The sequence below is a fragment of the Sphaerodactylus townsendi genome, linkage group LG13 (genome assembly GCF_021028975.2).
Source record: "Sphaerodactylus townsendi isolate TG3544 linkage group LG13, MPM_Stown_v2.3, whole genome shotgun sequence".
Taxonomy (NCBI): domain Eukaryota; kingdom Metazoa; phylum Chordata; class Lepidosauria; order Squamata; family Sphaerodactylidae; genus Sphaerodactylus; species Sphaerodactylus townsendi.
Genome location: NC_059437.1, coordinates 40,437,364 through 40,456,499, shown reverse-complemented (window position 1 = coordinate 40,456,499; position 19,136 = coordinate 40,437,364). Strand labels below are relative to the sequence as shown.

General features: G+C 46.2%; 1 protein-coding gene across 1 annotated transcript in view; it reads left to right on the top strand.

Annotated features, from left to right (window-relative positions):
• The window catches only part of RBM19 (RNA binding motif protein 19), a 114,157-nt gene extending 99,602 nt beyond the window's left edge, over window positions 1-14,555 (top strand). Inside the window, exons 24-25 of the mRNA XM_048514997.1 lie at window positions 1,330-1,452; window positions 14,197-14,555. Coding sequence (XP_048370954.1) covers window positions 1,330-1,418 — 89 coding nt within the window. The 3' untranslated portion in view covers window positions 1,419-1,452; window positions 14,197-14,555. The remainder of the gene's footprint in view (window positions 1-1,329; window positions 1,453-14,196) is intronic.
• Window positions 14,556-19,136: the final 4,581 nt, after the last annotated feature.

Genomic DNA, 19,136 nt, shown 5'->3' with positions numbered 1-19,136 from the left:
CAATTTTCTTTTCAACCCCTTGAAAATAAAACAACCAGTATCACAATACCTGTATATATACTACACTCCTCCTACAGGAGAAATATGAATTCCTGGTTCACATACCTCAAGCTGTGAGAGCTTTAAAAATTGTCTTAAACCAGGCTAGAAAGATTTGATCCCTGAATCATTCCAGGGAATACTTGAATACTGCCTGGGGAAGCAATTCCAGAACTTCCTATCTCTAATAGTTAAAAGCTGCCCTTTCTCTTCCAGGAACAGTTTGCAATATTAATAATATGCATGAATACAGGAATGAGTGAATCATAGAAAGAGGAAACTTTGCATTGGTGGATCAAGATCTTTCATTGACACCAACCTGCCTTCCCCGCTTCTGCTGCTAGTGCACCTGGAGTAGATAATTCGGCTTACCTCTTCAGTGCACTAACCTTTGTTAAAGATAGCACAATGCATGCTAGAAAGGAGAGCCAGCGTGGTGCAGTGGTTAAGAGCAGGTGCACTCTAATCTGGAGAACTGTGTATGATTCCCTGCTCTGCCACTTGAGCTATGGAGGCTTATCTGGTGAACCAGATTAGCTTGTGCACTCCAACACATGCCAGCTGGGTGACCTTGGGCTAGTCACAGTTCTTCAGAGCTCTCTCAGCCCCACCCACCTCACGGGTGTTTTTGTGGGGGGCGGAGGAGATTGTAAGCTCCTTTGTTTCTCCTTACAGTAGAGAAAGGGTGGATATAAATCCAAACTCCTCTTACTACTACTTCTCTTCTTCTTCTTCTTCTTCTTCTTCTTCTTCTTCTTCTTCTTCTTCTTCTTCTTCTTCTTCTTCTTCTTCTTCTTCTTCTTCTTCTTCTTCTTCTTCTTCTAAGCTCCCACAGGAATATTTCCTTTCTGAAGAGAATTTCAGTTTTAAAAAAGGGTTCTGATTCTTCTTATGACTTGGGAAAGATCCTTGAAAGTATATGGGCAATGCCAATCAAAAGAATTTGGAGAGGTGGCCGAGTAAGTTTTCCCACAGTAGCTCAGTTCCAGACTGTCAAGAGTCTTCATGCGGTTAAGATGCAGTTGTAGCCAAACATGTCTTCTCTGGGTTTGAGAGGATGGTTCTTAATGCCTCTGTACCCTATCAGGTGCTTGTAAATACCTGGAATGCTTGCATTCAGTTCTGAGCATTACAATTCCATGTTGGATCTTGACATCCTGGATCAGAGTCGGGGGACCATCCCCGAGTGAAAGGTTGTCTTGTTTGCTCGTTGCCTGAGCAGTGTACACAAGATGACAAATCTGCCTTTTGCTTCTCTGTCCCTGAGCTTTGTCTCTTGCACTCACACAGACTCCCCAGCAAAGAAGAAGAAGCGGTCAGCCGTTCTAGAAGAAATCTTGGAGAAGCTCGAAGAAGGGGATGATGAAGGAGGCAGCTAGGACCACTGACACCCTCTCCGTACCAATCCGCAAGGTATGTGGAAGTGTCTCTGAGTATCTGGCAGTGGGGAAGTTGTGTGTAAAAGTTGGCCTGAGAGAAAATCCCCATGCAGTTGTTGTTTTTACTGCCATTGTCCCAACAAGGACATCTGTCTTCATTTCCCCTCCGCTTTCTACCATCGCTCACGTCCCATCCCACAGCTCAGTTTATTCGGAGCTTTCTAAAACTTCCTCCAAGCCCATAACTTTGGTCTCAAAGCTACTTTTTTTCATCCAGTTCTAAGCAGAGGATTTCCAAATCTCAGCATGTATCTTTTTGATGCTCACCAGTGAATGGTTGAGGCTACCTCTTTGTTCATATTGTTCCAAATGGGACAAACCGTGGTCCCTTAAGTATTAAAATGAGTGGCTACTAATCTTGATCCTCCTTGATCTGAGATTGCAAAGACCTTAGCAGACCAGGCGCTCAGGAGCAGCAGCAGCAGCAGCAGAAGGCCATTGCTTTCACATCCTGCAGGTGAGCTCCCAAAGCATCTGGAGGGCCACTGCGAGTGCTGGACTAGATTAGGGGTCTGCAACCTGCGGCTCTCTAGATGTTCATGAACTACAAATCCCATGAACATCTGGAGAGCCGCAGGTTGCAGATTCCTGGACTAGATGGACTCCGGTCTGATCCAGCAAGGCTCTTTCTTATGTTCTCTTGCAGGCTCAGGGCATCTTGGTGGGTGATTCTCCACCCCATTTCAGGGAGGCAGGAAACAGAATTTCATCACTTCCTGTCCAGGCTTGGCATCCATTTTAGCCAGTATTTTTCCTGCCTAGATGGGGAGTGCACGGAATTCTTGATCACTGGTACCTAGTTCCTAGTTTTTTGTCTATATTCGTCACTCTGCCCTATTCTAACTACCTTTATTCTTGTCCTTCACGCTTATTTTCCTTTCAAGTCTGTCAGTGTCCTTATGTTTTGTCTAGTCTGTGTTTTAGCGGTAGATAGAGATCCTCTCAGGGACTCTCCCTGCCCAAACTCCAAAATGGCCGACGGCCATTTTTCTTCCCCTCTGGGATATCCTGGTGTCTAGTATTGAATCTTTCTATGGCTTGCCACAAATGTATTTATTTGCTTGATATTTATTTATTGACAATAGCAGTACCTCAGCTCTCCCACTGTCAACCATTGGGGTAAAAGGAGGCAAGGAGGGGCCATGATGTGAAGGCAGCCCGTCCACTAGACATGCAGAAGGTCCCAGGTTCAATCCCCACGATCTCAAATGAAAGCTCCGGCTGTAGGTGATGTGAAAGACCTCCACTTGAAACCCTGCAGAGCAGCTGTCAATCTGGGTAGATAGTGCTGTCTTTTATTGATCAGTGGCTCAGTATAAGGCTGTGTTATATGTTCATATATATGTGTATGTGTTTCCATCAGCTGCAATGATGGGAAGGAGGGAAAAGAAGTTTGACCCCCCACACACACACACAACTTGCATACACAACAGAAACCCATTGTTGTTGGTCCAGTGACCAAAAGACTAGAAATTGCTTTGCCAGTTGCATCTGTTTTCCAGAGCAGTCAAAGTTGTAAAGTACATGTGCTAAGGAGTGATTTTAGGGTACGGTCAGAAAACTGAGACCCCTTCCACACATGCAGAATAATGCACTTTCAACCCACTTTCGATGCACTTTGCAGCTGGATTTTACTGTGTAGAATAGCAAAATGCACTTGCAAACAATGGTGAAAGTGGATTGAAAGTGCGTTATTCTGCACGTGTGGAAGGGGCCTAAGACCCTTGAACCAGATGCAGTCCCTGAAGAAACGTCACCTGGCCCAACTTTCCTTTGTCCAGCTTGAACCACTTTTGACTACTCATGGATGCCCCCATGACTGAACACTTACTTAGAAAAGTATAATTCTATTCACTGTTAATCCCTGTGATTCCCCCACCGCACCCCCACACACAATCTGCAGTTTAGTACAGCTCCAACACACAATTGACTTACCTCAGCAAAAACTAGGTCTGTGACACATCTTTCTAGGGCATCTTTCAATGTACAAAAGGAACAGTGTTCTGCAAACCCAGAGGCAGAAATTGGCATGATTTTTTTAAAAAAGCAAAAGACAAAATCCCTCCCCCAAATTGACACAACAGACCATTTCTTCTGGGTGCTTTATAGCCTGTGAACCAGATTCGTCAGGCATAGTGCGCGCGCACATGGCTGAACCGGGACAGCAAGGAAGCAAGTAATGTCCTTAAGAAACAGAAGGCTAAGGACGGTAATATATGTCAATGTGGAAACAGGCTGAAACTGGGCCTTTCTGTCTGGGATGTGCTGCCTGCATCTTAGTGCCACCCCTCCCTTCTCCATTTATCTGGCTGCCATAAGATATTTGTCCCTTTGCTCTGGTCCCTTCCCCTATGGATTGTTTGTCTGTGGCTCTCATTGCCTCGAAAGCATGTTTTCTGGCTTTCTCCTCTGAGCCGCAGAGGCGCCCTCATTGATCCGCGCAGAAGATGGTCGCGCGGCTCGCAATTGTGTGTGGCTGTTCTGGGTCTGCGCCGCATTAGCCAAGAGCACGGCCGCTTCTCCCTTTGCCGCTGCTGGCCTATTGTTCTCATTCCCCTCGCCGATGCACCGAGCCATGGGACAGCCATAACCCTACAGATTACTGGGCTTATGTCAACTCCTCGGCGGTGGCGGCCTTTCGAGTGGCGGCTCAGGCTCCATCTGGGTGCACAGCTGGCCAATCACCTTTCTAATACACCTGCCTTCTTGGCGGCTGCGCAAGAGAGAGAGAGAGGCTCAGAGCCGCTGCCGGGGCTCTCCTGATGAAAGGGAAGATGCCTGCATGTTGGCAGGGCTAATCCCAGGCAGGTTAAGTAACTGCCTGCTCCCCACCGTGCCTCCGGAATAAGCACAGGGTCTGGCAGCGCCTCCTGTACTTCTAGAAGAGCTGTAATTTCAGGGTGCCTCTGCTATTGACGTTTTCCTCCGGAGACCGCAGCTTGGACGGGAAGGGGAGGCAGGGGGAGTCGGGAAACAGCCAATCTCAGCTCAGGCCAGCAGTCAGCTCCAGCGCCAGATGCCAGAGGACAGGTTCTGTTGCCAGGATGGCTGGGAGGTTCAGGGGAGGAAGCTGCTTGTGCACCGGACCCGTGGACTACTCTGGTTTTAAGCCGCAAAGGAGTCTGAATGAATGGATTTAGTTATAAGCCCATCACGTTGCAGGATGCATTCCGCAAGCGGGAACAAACAGGGCTGAGTGTGTGTTGGCAGTTCTGTAAAAAAAGGACAGAAATGTGACCGAGTTGGGGGCTAGGGGCAGGATTCAAGTGTCTGGGCAATCTCAGCATGCTTTATCTACTGGTTTTAAAAAGCAGGTTTCAAGACTTGTGAATGCAGCAGTATGCTTCAGTGTGCCTGGGTGGTGCCTGATGAAATATCAGAGGCCAAAGAAAAGGCCGAGTTAGATTTCCAGTAGCTGAGAGCAGTGGCTTGTGTAGTGCCTTCCCTGTAATGTGAAAACTCAGAATAAATTCTGCAACGCTTTTAGAAGTATATTTGTGCAAAAGAAGAAAAGGTGCCGAGTTTCCCAGGTGGCTGGAAGGTTCAGAGGAGCAAAATGCTTTCGTGGCAAGAGGATCTCAGTGTCTAGGTGTGCCAGTAGTGTAGCGCCAAGGAGGCGGGGTGGGGCGCAATGCACCGGGTGCCACCTGTGCAGGGACAGGGGGCATGGCCGGGGCGCAGCTCCACCCCTGAGGTGTACAGTTTAATTTTTTGTAATGTGGAATGCACATCACCCATTCATTATATTTTTCATTTGCTTTGTCCTGCTGTGTCCTTCTCTGTTTTTCTAATCTGTGTGCAGTTCTTCTAAGACATGGTGTCATGCCTGACAGTTCAAGCTAGGGGGTTACACATATGGATCCCATTCATAGGTGTCAAACTCACAGCCCTCCAGATGTTATGGACTACAGTTCCCTGCTGCTGGCAGGGGATGATGGGAACTGTAGCCCATAACATCTGGAGGGCTGCGAGTTTAACACCTGTGCATGAATCTAGTTGACCCAGCATGCTGTTCTCTCTCATCCTTTCTGCTGGGTCAATAGGGACATGCAGGAGTAAACAAACCAGTTTAGTATCTTTCTTTGACCTCCCTGGACAGCCTGGGATCTCAAACAGAGACCGCGCAGAGCTTCTTCTGGTAATAGCCTCTAAGTGTTCAGCACAGCAAATGGCTTTACATTTTTCTGGAACCGATCAAAGCGTTTCAGTTTACATTTCAAAAGGTCCCAGAAGGGACTTTAGAGATGAGTCCTTGAAAATAGGAAGGACTGTCAGTAGATCAACACTATGGCAGGGTTGTTTGGCCTAGCAGCAGAATGCAGCAAATATGGAATCTGAGCAACAATATGCAGATAGATCACTCAGCCTCCAAAACTGGCAGGCCAGTATAGGTTAGTACTGGACTAGGACACTAGGGCCCCTTTGGCTTAAAACCATAATGCATAGGTGTCAAACTCGCGGCCCTCCAGAAGTTATGGACTATGGTTCCCATCACATTGCTGGCAGGGGATGATGGGAACTGTAGTCCATAACATCTGGAAGGCCGCGAGTTTGACACCTATGCCATAATGCAATGGCTGCAAAATGTATGCAAATGTATGCAAATAGACAGCACAACATCCCAGTGGTAGGCTGAAAGCTATGAGGACCACCACGAGATAGCAGTCGGAGTGTAGGACTGGAACCAGAGAACTCTGAGTTCAAATCCCATTCTACCATGAAGTTCATAGAGTTCTCCTTGTCACATCATCTCTCTCAGCCTAACCCACTTCACAGCACAGGCATAGCTCCAAGGGGGCGGGGGGGCGCGACGCACCGGACGCACGCCCTGGTGGTGGTGGGGGCAGTGGCAGAGGACGCACCAGTGCACAAGGTGCTTTCCCCCCCTTGCTACGCCTCTGCGTCATAGGGTTGCTGTGAGAATAAAATGGGAAGAGGTAGCCATGTACTCTGGGAGAGAAGGTGGCATAGTACAACCTGATCTCATTGGATCTTGGAAGCGAAGTATGGTCTGCCCTTGGATATAAGACCACCAAGGGAACTCTGCAGAGGAAGGCAACGGCGAACCACCTCCGCTTCTTGCTTGCCTCGAAAGCTCCTTGGCGAGAGCGCCATAAGCTGGTTGCGTCTTGACAGCCCTTGCTTACATACATAACCACGTACTGTGCTATGAGTTCAAAATATAATTAACAAACGGACACTGGCGGGTTTTCATTTAAATGTAGAGCTGGATACCGTCGGCGTAGCTGTGCCACTATCAAGACAGACAGCAGAATTAATATACAGAACAGCATTTAGCATATCTCTGCCACAGGCAATTTGTATCTTTTTTCCTCCCCCCACCCCCTCCCCGGTATTGTCTTTCATAGCAGGGCAAATTTCTCGCTGCAAGCCTCTCTCTGCTCTGCAGCGGCAAGGCAAGGCAAAGGATTAGTGCAAGCAAAACAGGTAGGCTTTCGAGAACAGAGCCGTGCTTGGTTTCAACATCTAATTCAATTTGTTCTGCTGAGATTGAAATATGAAATGCTTGCCAGTCAGACGTTCAAAAGCACCAGAGGTTGCAGAAGGAAGGAAAGGGGGGGGGGTGAGAGAAGGAAGAGAACAGAGAACCTTCTGAAGTTTACATTTTTATGAAAATTAATTTAACTCTTTGATTCCCCCTCTGCGCCCCCTCCCCCATCCGAACATTTGTTTGAGTTTTTCTTTCTACATCTTCATGAAGACTTTCTCTTGCTTTCCCATAATGATGCTTATCTTCTTCAGGAGATTGGGGGCCGGGGGTGGGTGTCCTTTTTTTTCTTTACACTTACGTTTAAAGGAATTCATGTGGCTTTGTTGTTTTGGAATGGAATATCCTGCCACAGGAGGTGGTGATGGCCACTAACCTGGATAGCTTTAAAAGGGGCTTGGACAGATTTATGGAGAAGTCGATCTATGGCTACCAATCTTGATCTGAGATTGCAAATGCCTTAGCAGACCAGGTTCTCAGGAGCAGCAGCAGCAGCAGCAGAAGGCCATTGCTTTCACATCCTGCATGTGAGCTCCCAAAGGCATCATGGTGACCCACTCCGAGTAGCAGAGTTCTGGACTAGATGGACTCTGGTCTGATCCAGCATGCTCGTTCTTATGTTCTAATGAGTGCTTGCACCTGGACGTGGAGGCCGTGTGCCGAAATGAAGTTTCTCTGCTTACAAGGAATTTAAGCGCTCTGAGAAATGTATTTGTTCAAATGCTTTCTCGGCCGCCGAAATATTCTGATCAGATCGAGGCTGGTGAGATTTTGCGAGCCAGTTTGTAAACGGCAAGGAGTGGATCGAAATTGATTTCTTAATTATGCTTTGAAGTAATATGACTGTTTGCAGGGTGGCCTTTGTTTTGTAATGATGTTACAGCTGAAGCCGGGCAAACGTTTCCCCACTTTTCCAAATGAATGCTGGGTGATTGATACCTTCACTTTTACAAGCCTGCTTATTTCATTGTAAATGTTCATATCCTGCCAGGGAGACTTAATCATAGTCAGCAATTTATTTACTGATTGTCACTGTATAAGAACAATCATTTAAAAACATTTGCTCAAAGCTAATAGAGGAAATGAAAGAAAGACCCTGTGGCATCAGACTCCATAATGATCGTCCAGGCTACCAGATGCACCCAGAGGCCAAGATGGATATACTCTACATCTTTAGGAAGTTAAGCCTCTAACCCTGACATTACATCAGTAATGGCCTTACGCCCACCACACCCTTCTAAATGATGATACTTTGCATAATAAAGGTGAACAGGATCTTGGCAGCCTAACCCAGCGAAGGCAGCAAATCCCACTCTGGAGCCAGCGCACCCCTGTGCTGGCATGGCTGCCCATCTGAGGTTGCAAATGCCTCTGAGGTTGCAAATGCCTCTGGTGGGATTCAAACTGTGGCGTAGTGCCAATGGGGCTGGGCGGGGCACGATGAGGGTGTGGGCGGGCATTCCAGGGGCAGGGCATTCCTGGGCGCGGATGTGGCAAGGATGCAGCCGCTGCGCCGGTCCTTGGGCGGGAAACGAATGCACGCAGGCGCAGGCTGCCACGCACTCCGGTGCACCTCCTGCTAGACTGCTTCAAGTTCTGCGCGCTACTGCTGAGAGGAGGGCGTAACTAAGGCAAAAATCACGTGGCAAAATCACCAATTAGTAACCTCCTCTTGGCACACATAAATAATTAGTAACCTACTCTCGGGAACCTGTGAGAACCTGCTGGATCCCACCTCTGGGTTGGGGGTCACCACAACATGAGGAACTGTATCAAAGGGTCGTGGCATTAGGAAGGTTGAGAACCACTGCCTTAGGAAGAAGGAATGACTGTTAGATCATCATGGTCTGTAAAAGACAGAGAGATTGTAGGTAGGCGAGAGAGTATCTGCCAAACCCACTGGGCAGTTCTGGGGCCTTCCTAAGCTGGCCATTTGCAGCTATGATGCAACCCTCTTTCCGTGAAATAGCAACTCTTTTGGCGTCAGTTACCAACCTGTAATATGGGGATAATTATGTAACCAGTATTGAGTGCATAAGAAAAGCACTACACAAATAATTTGTTCCAGAACTTCTGATCTCCAAGTTAAGATATATCACTGTTTTATTTAATAAGAAGTGAGCTTTCAGGCCACACAAAATTATTTCCCAAGTGTTCAAGGCAAACATCCTTCCCCCCAACCCCCGCAAAAAAATAGAAGAGGAGTTTGGATTTTGAGTCACCCCTGTAAGAGGACTCAAAGGGCGTACCAACTCCTTTCCCTGCCTCTCCCCACAACAGACACCTTGTGAAGTAGGTGGGGCTCAGAGAGTTCCGAGAGAACTGTGATTATACCCTGATGCACATAAAGACCTAAGTAAAATTGTAACTTCATCCACCATTTACTCCTCTCCCATTGCGGGTTCCTAACGCATTTAATGGCCATTTTAGTCCCGACCAGCCTGCGACGAGTACAGGGAGTGGAGTATGTGGGTGGGGAGGAGGTCATGGTGGACGAAGTTACAATTTTACTTAGGTTTTTGTGTAGAACAGGTTAAACCCATCGTCACCCTGCAGGAATGTGTAGGAGTGGAGAAACAAATCGGTTCACCAGATAAGACTCATGTGGAGGAGTGGAGAATCAAACCCGGTTCTCCGGATTAGAGTCCACCTGCTATTAACCACTATACCACGCTGTAGTGGTGTTGCGATTAAAAGATATTACAAACTTGGATATTGTTAGCCTGGTAAATTAGACTGTTTTGTTTGTTTTTTAAGGCAGGTTCAGACAAGGATTAAATTTATTTATTCTCCGCTTTACCTGGCATTGAAAAGGACTTATAGTGGGTCACAGATTGATTACAGACTGTCTTGACTAGCTGGAAGGTACCAGGCATAGGTTCTGTTCTCAATTCCAAACTTGTCTTAATGTTGGGGAACTCCTTGTCAACAGTGACCTTACGTTTATGGTCCTATCAGGTGAAAATATTTTGTGCCATTTGAAGTTACAGATTCTTAGCATAAAAATCCTTGCTAGAAAGGAAAAGAAGGTATCTTTCTCTGCCAACAGCCCGTTTGTCTGTCTGGGAATAAGCCGGGCTGCGTACTGCCTCCTGTTTTTCTTTAAATATATTCATTCGGGAGGGAGAGAGGGAAATGGCGTAGCAGGGAGCTGAGATTTCAGATTTATCCATTCATGAATAATAATCAGGCTGAGTAATTCACAGTAAATGGGCATCCAAATTGGCTAATAAGGAAGGCTTTCACCTCAAACTGGAGCTGGGCGAGAGACCGAGAATATCAACAGACGTTGGCTATGGCATGCGTGTGTACGTGATGTGACCTGAATCGGTGAAATATGCAAACTAGGGCCAGGGTGCCAGCAAAATAATAGGCATCTCTGTTAGCAGACGGAGGAGAGAGCTGGGCTGGCAGGCTGACAGCTTAGCAGCCTTTGCAGGGGCTTCCCACTGGCGGCCAGGGTCCTAGTTAACTTCCTCCTGGCTCTTTTTTGCCACCTAAGCTGGGTACAGACAGTCCAGCTCCATCCTCAGTGGGAAAAATCTCAGTCCTCCACTGAAAATGAAAAAGGGGAGTAGGACAAAGAGGTTATTTTACACATAGTAGGGGTTAGAACCACGTGAGATTTCTCCTGTGGAAAGGCCTCTGAAATTAAGGGATGGAACTGCGCAAGAAAAAGAAGAGTTAGATTTATATCCCCCCTTTTTCTCCTGTAAGGAGACTCAAAGGGGCTGACAAACTCCTTCCCCTTCTCACCTCACAGCAAACACCCTGTCAGGTAGGTGGGGCTGAGAGAGCTCCGAAGAACGGTGACTCACCCAAGGTCACCCAGCTGGCATGTGTTGGAGTGCACAAGCTAATCTAGTTCACCAGACAAGTCTCCACATCTCAAGTGGCGGAACAGGGAATCAAACCCAGTTCTCCAGATTAGAGCGCACCTGCTCTTAACCACTACACCACGCTGGCTCCACAGTGGTGGTGAATCAGGGCAATGCCTAGATCAAAACTGCATATACGCACCAGCAGGGTCTTCTGTGGTGCCAGCTCAGTCAAAATGGACGGCGCATCTGTAAGGACACAGGCCATTCATGAGTTGGTGACACCAAATAAAGAAAGAAGGAACATTTTGCCTGGACATTTTCAGGGCCATACTTCATCTCCAGATGAATTAAGCTCTCTTTTAGCAAATCATAATTACATAATGACAAACAGTAAAAGAGTGTCCAATGAATATTTCCAAGGAGAATTTTCCATCATTGGGGCCAGCATAGAGAAGGCTGTCTCACTCATCTGTCCTGTGGGGACGCTTGGAATGGAATGATCCCAATGACTACAACATTATGGGCAAATTCCTGATCTAGATCTTCTGAATTCCTTGCTGTGATCGCCATGTTTGGATCAACCCCAAAATGGTCTAGTCCAGCAAGCTAGTTCCCTGTAGCTGCCCGCTGAATGCTCCTGGATACTCTCAAACCAGGTATGACGCTGTTGATCTTCAAAGATGTGTTGGTTGTATCCTGTATAGTTGCCAATACCGGTAAGGAGTCGTCTGCACCTGAAAAAATTCATGAACAAGGTTCAGAAAACCACATCATTGAGGTCAAGAGAAATAGGACAGCTCCCTTGTTTTTTTGAGGAGAGGAACCACAGAGAAAGAGGGACCAAGTGGGGTTGAACTGGATTTTTTCCCCCTTATTGGGTCCAGCAGCACTCATTTTTGAGATGTGTATTCTGTTTTTTCCTAATTTGACAAACAACCTGTGAGATTCTTAGTGGGGACACTGGCCCTTGGACTAGAAAGAATCTCCTTTGAGCTGTTATCTTAAGTGATAGCCGACTGCCTTCTCCTTTAATGTCACATCACGCTCTTTGAGAGTAAATAAAGCTGCTTCTCAATACCAGCCCCGTGTCCTCAAGACAACCTCAGAAGAATCTGAATGCCGTCTGCAGAGATCTCCACCCTATCCGTGATGGTCTTTCAGAAATGGTGGGAGGCATCCTTTTCCGGACTGGGTTTCACAGACTGAGCTTTGCTCAAATCAGTAAAGGGTAAACTTTGAGCAAATAGCATCTTTTGTTTGTTTTCAGGTTTTATTTCATTTTGATCAGTAAAGATTATTACAATAAGAAAAATAAAATCACTATCCCGATGCAGTAGAATTTAAACAACTGCCAAATGGACATCTCACACTCACCTGTTCTGTTCCAAGAGAAATAAAAGGGGGCCACAGTCCCAAATCTTTTCAGGGTTTATATCTAACTACCCTACTGAAGATCCATCTAGCCCAGCTTCCTGTTTCCATCCAAAGCTGTACTGAAAAATTTGAGGCCAGCCAAGCCTAAAAAACAAGGACTGTATATATAGGGATACACGGCAATGAGGTATAAGCAGTTAGTTGGAGTATAATTTCAATAGATACTTCATAAACCGTTCATAAAGATTATTCAGAAAGATATATTGTGATTATTTAACTGGATATAAAGGTAATAAACAAAAATTTGTATCCCTATATATACAGTCCTTGTTTTTTAGGCTTGGCTGGCCTCAAATTTTTCAGTATAGGTTTGACTGTATATATTTGCTGATCTGTTTAATCCATCCAAAGCTGGCCAGATACTTCTGGGAGGTTAACAATCCATGCATGAATGCAATAACTCCTCTCTGTTATCTGGTATTTGGAGGTATACTCTTCTAGAACATAAAGTTTCAGTGCAGCTATCATGGGCTGATTCCGCATGGGCCAAAAACAGCGGTGTGAAAACGGTGTGAAAAGGTTTAAAACAGTGTAAAAGGGTTTATACTGTTTTCACACTGTTTTCACACTGCTGTTTTTGGCCCATACGGAATCAGCCATGACTAGTATAGTATGCATTTGCCTTTTGAAGCAACTGAAGTAAAACCAATCCAAAGCCTTTATTGGCATTATAAATTACAGAGTTAGTAAAAAGGGGCATTTATCTACTAACTGAGACATTAAAATATTAAAATACATTAAAACAGCGTTGAACATTCACAACATTCACGCACACATAAAATAATTTAGCCGTTACTACTATGTAGGCAATGATTGCGCCTGACCAAGTAGTTCCTCAAGCAACTGAAGTTAGAGGACATTATCATTTCTTCTACTACGTTTCATAAGCGAATAATACATTTCATGACTACGGACTGTCCTCTGCCAGACGACTCTAAGAGAAAGGAAAACAAAACCTTTCTATCCGCCAATTCACTTAAAAATTCTATAAACATCTCTTTCCATCCCCTGCTCCATTCCCGCCTTCCACTACCCCAAGACTACCTCAGTCTTCTGTTTCCTAAACTAAAATGCCCTTTAGCCTTTTGTCCTAGGTGTGGTGGTCCAATACCTTGATCCTGTCAGTTCTCCTTCACTGTCCTTTTTACAGCTCTGTGATCTCTTGAGATGGGAAAACCAAATCTACATGTGTGTACATTTAGGGGAAAAAACATTTTTGCTCACCCTGGGCCTTGAAGATGGGGGCAGTCTATAAATAAATGAACAAGGCTGAGAAGTCACCGCATTTGCATACAAGCATATGAGGTTGTTCTGGGAGGGGGGCGGGAGGAGAGGGGAGAAGAGTCAGGCTGGCTGAAGGCCGAGAGCGTTGGACTTAGTTAGAATTCAGCCGCTAGAGCTTTGCCTTCTCTCTGCCGGCTGAGCGTGATTGACACTTACAAATTACCCAGCCAAAAGTGTCGAGTCTTTGACCCCTGAGTAACATCTTCGGCAAGCTTGAGATTTGCCAGCATTTTGTCATCTAATTACTACAAATCCCTTGAAAATTCACTGGCTGGTGAATTTTTAATGCGGGGCGCAGTTTTCAGTGCGATGCATCACCCAGATGGGCTTGCGCTCTCCATCTTTGCTTCCCCCCCCCCCCCCGGAGTTTTTGTTCCTTGCAGGGCAGGGGCTGTGATGGATGCCATTTAGGCATCACACACACACACCAATATGTGAGTTTTGCTATCATGTTGTGCTTAAGTTCCTTGCATGGGTACCCATGTATGTATTCCTAGACGCCTTCCTTTCATTCTCTCTTTGAACTTTTTCATTGGCAGAGATTGGGTAACTTGTCAGATGGGTGGCTTCTTCCTTAGGTCATTTCCTGACGGACAAGTCACTCTGCATAGCATTTTGCCCTCTGGATGGCTCAAAGTTCATCTGTAACTGTCTGTATCTTTTTCAACAGATTTGGAGTCAAAGACGCTGGTTTGGGGTGCATCTTCCCATCTAAGTGGATTCTTACCCTGATCCCCCCAAAGATCAAAGCTTTGAAAGTGGTGATCCTCATCACTCGATGTCCGAGGGTCTTCCTCTCTCCTGGGCAGAATCCGAGATGGCTGGAAGAGGAACTAGTGTCACTTTTTCCATCTGGAAAAATGCTGCGTTGGCTGTTTTAGACCAGCTGGGGAAATTAACCTTACCAAGAAACATCAGATCAGTCTTGCTCTTTGTACAGTTTTTGAAAAAATAATGTATATCCCTTATATTTTAAATTATATTACTGAGGAACACATCAGGATATTACGATAAAACATTCATTTACTACCTGGTTTCTGTGTTCCTTGTTTTCGTGCACTCCAACCATGCAGCTGTCTGCATTTTCCCATTGTCAGTTCTGGCTCACAGACAGTGAGCAGGGGGAAGTTGAAATAAGAGTCCCCATAGACACCAGAATCAGATGGGGAGTAGGGCAAACCCGCAGGCAGAGTCTGGTGCATGGTAGGATCAGGACTGAAACTGAGAAACTAGCCCAGGAAGGGTCTAAATCAAGGAATTTATAGAATCATAGAGTTGGAAGAAGGAGGAGGAGAAGAAGAAGGAAAAGAAGAGTTGGATTTATACCCCACCTTTCTGTCCTGTAAGGAGACTCAAAGGTGCTAACAAACTCCTTTCCCTTCCCCCCTCACAACAAACACCCTGTGAGGTGGGTGAGGCTGAGAGAGCTCAGAAGAACTGTGACTAGCCCAAGGTCACCCAGTTAGCATGTGCGGGAGTGCACAGGCTAATCAGAATTCCCCAGATAAGCCTCCACAACTCAGGTGGCAGAGCAGGGAATCAAACCCTGTTCCTCCAGATTAGAGTACGCCTGGCCTTAACCACTAAGCCACTGCTGCTCCACAGGAGCCATCAAGTCCATGCAGGCACACCCAATCAAAGCACAACCAAACAAGTCGAGGAGAAGGCAAGCAGGAACAGGCAAACAAGCAGGCTGACAGACAAAACTAACCGGAATAAGTTGGGAAAGCCACATAAGCCATAAACCGAGACTTGGTCAGGAGGAGCCAGAGGACCAGAAGCTGGTAGCTATTTGAAGTCTGGTTGAACATATGAAGCTGCCTTATTCCGAGTCAAACTTCTGGTTCACCTAGTCAGAGTCCCAGCAGCTTTCTGGGATTTGGGGGTATTTTGCAGCCCCTTCGACCCGCAATCCTTTCCAGTGGGGATGCCAGTGACTTGGGACTATCAGCATTCAAAACGTGCCTTCTCCCACACCGAGCTGTAGCCCTTGCCGTAAAATTATCCTAGTCTTCCCCTATTCTTGGGTCTCGAGATGCATAATAGAAGAGGCACACACAGGCCGGGAAGCTCCTGGCTGAATCTGGGCCAATCCTGACCCCCAGGCTTTCTGTTTCCTAAAAGGGCAAAGGATCTACATTTAAATATTACTCGTGATCGCGCAAGGTGAAGTATCCTGTCCGCCCTCTTATCTTAAACTTGTTTGGTTCTGATGCAGGCCTTCCTGCGTTTCACTGCAAATCTGCATAATTTGCTTATTTTCCTGTTGAGTGGCTTCACTGTGGAGGCCTGCCGCCGCTTCCCATCCCACATGGCTGCTGCAAAGATAATCTCTTCGGCAATTAGTGCTTTGTTTTGGCTCTCAGCGAAAACAGGAGAGGTGTCCTCCCTATCTGGCAGGAGTTGACTTTAAGCTGGATGGTCAGAACATGGTAAAGAGGCCGCATGTCTGCAAGCTTGTCTTCGAGCCATGAAAGGTCATCAACCTGGGCAGGGAGTAGAGTTGTATGTGCTTCCATGTGGATGGTTTCAAATTCAGAATCTTGCCCTCAGGTAAGATTCATCCAGAAGTGTGAAATCAGCCGCTCTCACTGGGCCCAACAAGACAGCTGCATCTCATTCTCACTTCCGCCTCGTGTGCCAGTGGAGGGTTTCTCCCCCTCTCAGCTTTTAAGCGGGGGAGCACTAAAGTTTCCATGGGCTTGTCCAGGCAGCTGAAGGCCTCTAGATTAGGGAAGGAGATAATTTCTATGGGATGCATGAGTTTTCATACTCGGCTCCCTGCCGTGGAGATAAGTGAATGGAGGTAATTCAGGAGGTGTTAACTGTGAGAATCCAGCGATGATTCTTGAAGTTCTTAGGATAGATCGAATCCGAGGGGACAGAAAGGGACTGGCAGCAACAGAGAGGCAAAAATATGGGAGCCAGTGTTATAGGGTTCCAGGGGTGAAAACTTTTCACCCACAAGCACCACTCAGCTTAGAGCTAATTCACATTTTGTGGAAAAGAAAGAATGCACTAAGAAGAGTTTGGATTTATATCCCCCCTTTCTCTCCTGTAAGGAGACTCAAAGGAGCTGACAATCTCCTTTCCCTTCCCCACCCCCGAAAAAACACCCTGTGAAGTGGGTGGAGCTGAAAGAGCTCAGAAGAACTGTGACTAGCCCAAGGTCACCCAACTGGCGTGTCTTGGAGTGCATAGGCTAATCTGGTTCACCAGATAAGCCTACACAGCTCAAGTGGCAGAGCAAGGAATCAAACCCAGTTCTCCAGATTAGAGCGCACCTGCTCTTAACCACTACACCATGCTGGATGTCTAAGCAGAACAGGTAAGGGGTGAGGGCATATTGTGGTCTGGAGGATCCTGCGATTGACTGACAGCAGTTATATGTGATTCCATCTATATTACATAAATCTTGGGCCCAGTCAATGGCCAGAGATCACCTTGAGTCACCAGACTAAAGGAGGCTGAGGCCTAAGCACTCCTTTGGATAAAAGACCATCAGGAATGTTCAAGGTACAACTTTCAGCATAAATTGTGACATTATTACTGTGGGTTCTTTTGTGATGGTAATTCTCTCTGGAAAGAGATGCCTTTTCATCACAGCAGAGTGTATAGAGGCAAAACACAGTGGAGCGTAAAGATTTTCCACCTAGAATTTTGAAGCTTATTGTAAATATTGGCCAGGGTAGATTTGGAGAGAAAAGAGCAGACGCGCAAGTTCATGGGCCCTGGAAATCCTGAGACGCCACCACTTCCTCAATATTTATGGAGAGCATCAGAAGAAGAATTCTGGTTTCTACCAATGACTGGCCAGATTTATTTTATCTAGAACATTTTTATTCCCACCCTTTTTCAAAGGAGGTCAGAGCAGCATTCGTGACTGTTCCCTCCTTATTTCATTACAGTAATCTGAGGTAATGTCTGGACCAGGGGTCCCACCAGGTAAGATTTGTGGTAAAATAGTGGTTTTAACTGAGGTCTCCAGTAGTGAGCAAAATGCTTCTGGGAACCCCACATGAAGACAAAATCCTTAGGTTTGATATCAGCAATAACTACTTAGGGATATATTTGATGGAGCAGCCTTATAGTGAACCAGATCATCAGCCATCGAGGGCAGCACTGTCTACTCAGACAATGTACAGACAATGTACTCAAAAGCTGTTCCAGGTCTCAGGCACAGATATTTCAGATCCCCCTACTTCTCGATCATTTGAGCCAGGGACCTGCTGCGTGCCGAGTAAATGCTGTGCCACTGTGTCGCAGCCCCTTCCCCAAGGGACCACGTTTGTCAAATTGACATTCTATTTATCTCTCACGTCTAGTAGCCGTTGATACAGTCTGATTTCGTCTAATTCTCTTTTCAAAGGCACCTAAGCAAGGGGACAGCAAATTATGTAAATTAAATACACATTGTCTAACAAAGAACTATTTGTGTCAGCCCCGAATCGACTGTCCATCAGTTTTCTTAAATGATATCAAGGTTTAGTGTTGTATTTCATTATATAATGCTGCCGATGTCCCCAGAACTTTACATACTACTATAACCCTCTCCCCCCCCAAAAAAACAGCTCTCTGCCCAGTGGGATAACAGTTTAATTTTTTTTAATGTTTAGAGTGTGTAAGAATCCTTGTTCAGGGCAGCCCACTCCACACGTCTCTGCATGAGTCACTGCTCTGAGTACACATCCAAAAGGAAAACTCATGCAGAGACACAGCAAGCAAAGTCCCTTTTGGAAATGGCTACTTTGGACTCACATCATTTGTTTGTTTTATTTATTTACTTCATATACTCTGCTATTCTCCCCAGTGGGGACCCAAAGCAGCTGACATTATTCTCCTGTGAGGTAGGCTAGGCTCAGAGGGTGTAATTGGCCCAAGGTCGCCCACCAAGCTTCCATGTCAAGAGCGAGGAGTCAAACCTGGACCTTCCAGATACTAGTCTGACACTCTTAGGCTCATTCCGCACATGCAGAATAATGCACTTTCAAACTGCTTTCAATGCTCTTTGAAGCTGTGCGGAATGGCAAAATCCACTTGCAAACAGTTGTGAAAGTGGTTTGAAAATGCATTATTTTGCGTGCGTGGAAGGGGCCCATGCTACTACACCACATTACTACAACTTTCCTGCTTGTTAGTACGTGGCTTGTGGGAATATCGATCTACAAGTTTACACGGAGGGAGAAATCATAACCAGGGGGCGAGGGCGGAATCATAATAGTAGCATATTCAGAGCGCAGAAAGGTCTTGACCACAGCCATCCTCGGCACTTCATAAAAGCAGGAGCTTTGCTGCCACTCCAGAGGAACCAAGAACTAATTAGTGCTGCTTTCTACAGTGAGTAAAACCCAAATGTCAAACAATACCAGAGCTATTAAGCCCTTCTTTTTTAAAAAAAACTGCATATGTGAGCTTGAACAGTTGTGTCTGAAGAGTCTTCAACCTTCTCTCTGCAGTTCCCTTTGGCAACTGGAAGAGTCAATGATTTTGAGTCCACTTGAGTGACAGGACTAGAATGTTAGCATAAGAATACAGAATCGCTACTAAGGGGGAGGGGGGACATCTATCCTGCAGAACTCTCTCTCTCTCTCTCTCCGGCTCTCTCGCACC